At 49.8% G+C, this 3,756-nt stretch overlaps 1 protein-coding gene across 1 annotated transcript; it reads left to right on the top strand.

Moving 5' to 3' along the window:
* Window positions 1–785: 785 nt before the first annotated feature.
* LOC125632790 (myb/SANT-like DNA-binding domain-containing protein 7) lies at window positions 786–2,835 on the top strand. The gene is made up of 2 exons (XM_048841545.2): window positions 786–1,641; window positions 2,230–2,835. The coding sequence occupies exons 1-2, from the start codon at window positions 1,059–1,061 to the stop codon at window positions 2,310–2,312; spliced, it is 666 nt and encodes a 221-aa protein (XP_048697502.2). The 5' UTR covers window positions 786–1,058; the 3' UTR covers window positions 2,313–2,835.
* Window positions 2,836–3,756: the final 921 nt, after the last annotated feature.

A 3,756-nucleotide genomic window follows, 5' to 3' on the forward strand; every position in this document is an offset into this window, starting at 1 on the left:
GGAACCCCTAGATACTGAACCCGGCCCTTGTTGCTGCCAACTCTGACGGGCAGAAGGGTTACATCTGAATAATTTAATTTGATTGTTTGGGTAGCTCCAAGAAATCAGGTAATGAGGATTTGGCCTTTAGGACTTGTCTCCACAAACACACATTGCACTGGTTTAACTAAATCAATTTCTGTGTAGCTAAATTGGTACACTCCTCCTCTCCCCCCTCCCCGCCCATGCAGACAGATTCAGAATAAACAATGCCAACTACTGAACTGCCAACTTTCATTCATAGAATCATAGAATATCAGGGTTGGAAGGGACCCCAGAAGGTCATCTAGTCCAACCCCCTGCTCAAAGCAGGACCAATTCCCAGTTAAATCATCCCAGCCAGGGCTTTGTCAAGCCTGACCTTAAAAACCTCTAAGGAAGGAGATTCTACCACCTCCCTAGGTAACGCATTCCAGTGTTTCACCACCCTCTTAGTGAAAAAGTTTTTCCTAATATCCAATCTAAACCTCCCCCACTGCAACTTGAGACCATTACTCCTCGTTCTGTCATCTGCTACAATTGAGAACAGTCTAGAGCCATCCTCTTTGGAACCCCCTTTCAGGTAGTTGAAAGCAGCTATGAAATCCCCCCTCATTCTTCTCTTCTGCAGGCTAAACAATCCCAGCTCCCTCAGCCTCTCCTCATAACTCCTGGAGCACCTAAACCCTGGTCTACACTAGGACTTTAGGTCGAATTTAGCAGTGTTAAATCGATGTAAACCTGCACCCGTCCACACAACGAAGCCCTTTATTTCGACTTAAAGGGCTCTTAAAATCGATTTCCTTACTCCACCCCTGACAAGTGGATTAGCGCTTAAATCGACGTTGCTGGCTCGAATTTGGGGTACTGTGGACACAATTCGATGGTATTGGCCTCCGGGAGCTATCCCAGAGTGCTCCATTATGACCGCTCTGGACAGCACTCTCAACTCAGATGCACTGGCCAGGTAGGCAGGAAAAGAACCGCGAACTTTTGAATCTCATTTCCTGTTTGGCCAGCGTGGCAAGCTGCAGGTGACCATGCAGAGCTCATCAGCACAGGTGACCATGATGGAGTCCCAGAATCGCAAAAGAGCTCCAGCATGGACCGAACGGGAGGTACGGGATCTGATCGCTGTTTGGGGAGAGGAATCCGTGCTATCAGAACTCCGTTCCAGTTTTCGAAATGCCAAAACCTTTGTGAAAATCTCCCAGGGCATGAAGGACAGAGGCCATAACAGGGACCCGAAGCAGTGCCGCGTGAAACTGAAGGAGCTGAGGCAAGCCTACCAGAAAACCAGAGAGGCGAACAGCCGCTCTGGGTCAGAGCCCCAAACATGCCGCTTCTATGATGAGCTGCATGCCATTTTAGGGGGTTCAGCCACCACTACCCCAGCCGTGTTGTTTGACTCCTTCAATGGAGATGGAGGCAATACGGAAGCAGGTTTTGGGAATGAAGAAGATGATGAGGAGGAGGAGGTTGTAGATAGCTCACAGCAAGCAAGCGGAGAAACCGGTTTTCCCGACAGCCAGGAACTGTTTCTCACCCTAGACCTGGAGCCAGTACCCCCCGAACCCACCCAAGGCTGCCTCCTGGACCCAGCAGGCGGAGAAGGGACCTCTGGTGAGTGTACCTTTTAAAATGCTATACATGGTTTAAAAGCAAGCATGTGAAAGGATTACTTTGCCCTGGCATTTGCGGTTCTCCTAGATGTAGTCCTAAAGCCTTTGCAAAAGGTTTCTGGGGAGGGCAGCCTTATTGCGTCCTTCATGGTAGGACACTTTACCACTCCAGGCCAGTAACACGTACTCGGGAATCATTGTAGAACAAAGCATTGCAGTGTATGTTTGCTGGCATTCAAACAACATCCGTTCTTTATCTCTCTGTGTTATCCTCAGGAGAGTGAGATATAATTCATGGTCACCTGGTTGAAATAGAGTGCTTTTCTTCAGGGGACACTCAGAGGAGCCCATTCCTGCTGGGCTGTTTGCCTGTGGCTAAACAGAAATGTTCCCCGCTGTTAGCCACAGGGAGGGGGGAAGGTTGAGGGGGTAGTCACGCGGTGGGAGGAGGCAAAATGCGACCTTGTAACGAAAGCACATGTGCTATGTATGTAATGTTAACAGCAAGGTTTACCCTGAAAGAGTGTAGCCACTGTTTTATAAAATGTGTCTTTTTAAATACCGATGTCCCTTTTTTTTTCTCCACCAGCTGCATGTGTTTCAATGATCACAGGATCTTCTCCTTCCCAGAGGCTAGTGAAGCTTAGAAAGAAAAAAAAAACACACTCGTGATGAAATGTTCTCCAAGCTCATGCTGTCCTCCCACACTGACAGAGCACAGACGAATGCGTGGAGGCAAATAATGTCAGAGTGCAGGAAAGCACAAAATGACCGGGAGGAGAGGTGGCGGGCTGAAGAGAGTAAGTGGCAGGCTGAAGACAGGGCTGAAGCTCAAATGTGGCGGCAGCGTGATGAGAGGAGGCAGGATTCAATGCTGAGGCTGCTGCAGGACCAAACCAGTATGCTCCAGTGTATGGTTGAGCTGCAGCAAAGGCAGCTGGAGCACAGACTGCCACTGCAGCCCCTCTGTAACCAACCGCCCTCCTCCCCAAGTTCCATAGCCTCCACACCCAGACGCCCAAGAACGCGGTGGGGGGGCCTCCAGCCAACCAGCCACTCCACCACAGAGGATTGCCCAAAAAAAAGAAGGCTGTCATTCAATAAATTTTAAAGTTGTAAACTTTTAAAGTGCTGTGTGGCATTTTCCTTCCCTCCTCCACCACCCCTCCTGGGCTACCTTGGTAGTCATCCCCCTATTTGTGTGATGAATGAATAAAGAATGCATGAATGTGAAGCAACAATGACTTTATTGCCTCTGCAAGCGGTGATTGAAGGGAGGAGGGGCGGGTGGTTAGCTTACAGGGAAGTAGAGTGAACCAAGGGGCGGGGGGTTTCATCAAGGAGAAACAAACAGAACTTTCACACCGTAGCCTGGCCAGTCATGAAACTGGTTTTCAAAGCTTCTCTGATGCGTACCGCGCCCTCCTGTGCTCTTCTAACCGCCCTGGTGTCTGGCTGCGCGTAACCAGCAGCCAGGCGATTTGCCTCAACCTCCCACCCCGCCATAAACGTCTCCCCCTTACTCTCACAGATATTGTGGAGCACACAGCAAGCAGTAATAACAGTGGGAATATTGGTTTCGCTGAGGTCTAAGCGAGTCAGTAAACTGCGCCAGCGCGCCTTTAAACGTCCAAATGCACATTCTACCACCATTCTGCACTTGCTCAGCCTGTAGTTGAACAGCTCCTGACTACTGTCCAGGCTGCCTGTGTACGGCTTCATGAGCCATGGCATTAAGGGGTAGGCTGGGTCCCCAAGGATACATATAGGCATTTCAACATCCCCAACAGTTATTTTCTGGTCTGGGAATAAAGTCCCTTCCTGCAGCTTTTGAAACAGACCAGAGTTCCTGAAGATGCGAGCATCATGCACCTTTCCCGGCCATCCCACGTTGATGTTGGTGAAACGTCCCTTGTGATCCACCAGAGCTTGCAGCACTATCAAAAAGTACCCCTTGCAGTTTATGTACTCGGCGGCTTGGTGCTCCGGTGCCAAGATAGGGATATGGGTTCCGTCTATAGCCCCACCACAGTTAGGGAATCCCATTGCAGCAAAGCCATCCACTATGACCTGCACATTTCCCAGGGTCACTACCCTTGATATCAGCAGATCTTTG

Source organism: Caretta caretta, chromosome 2 (genome assembly GCF_965140235.1).
Source record: "Caretta caretta isolate rCarCar2 chromosome 2, rCarCar1.hap1, whole genome shotgun sequence".
In the NCBI taxonomy this organism is placed as follows: Eukaryota; Metazoa; Chordata; order Testudines; family Cheloniidae; genus Caretta; species Caretta caretta.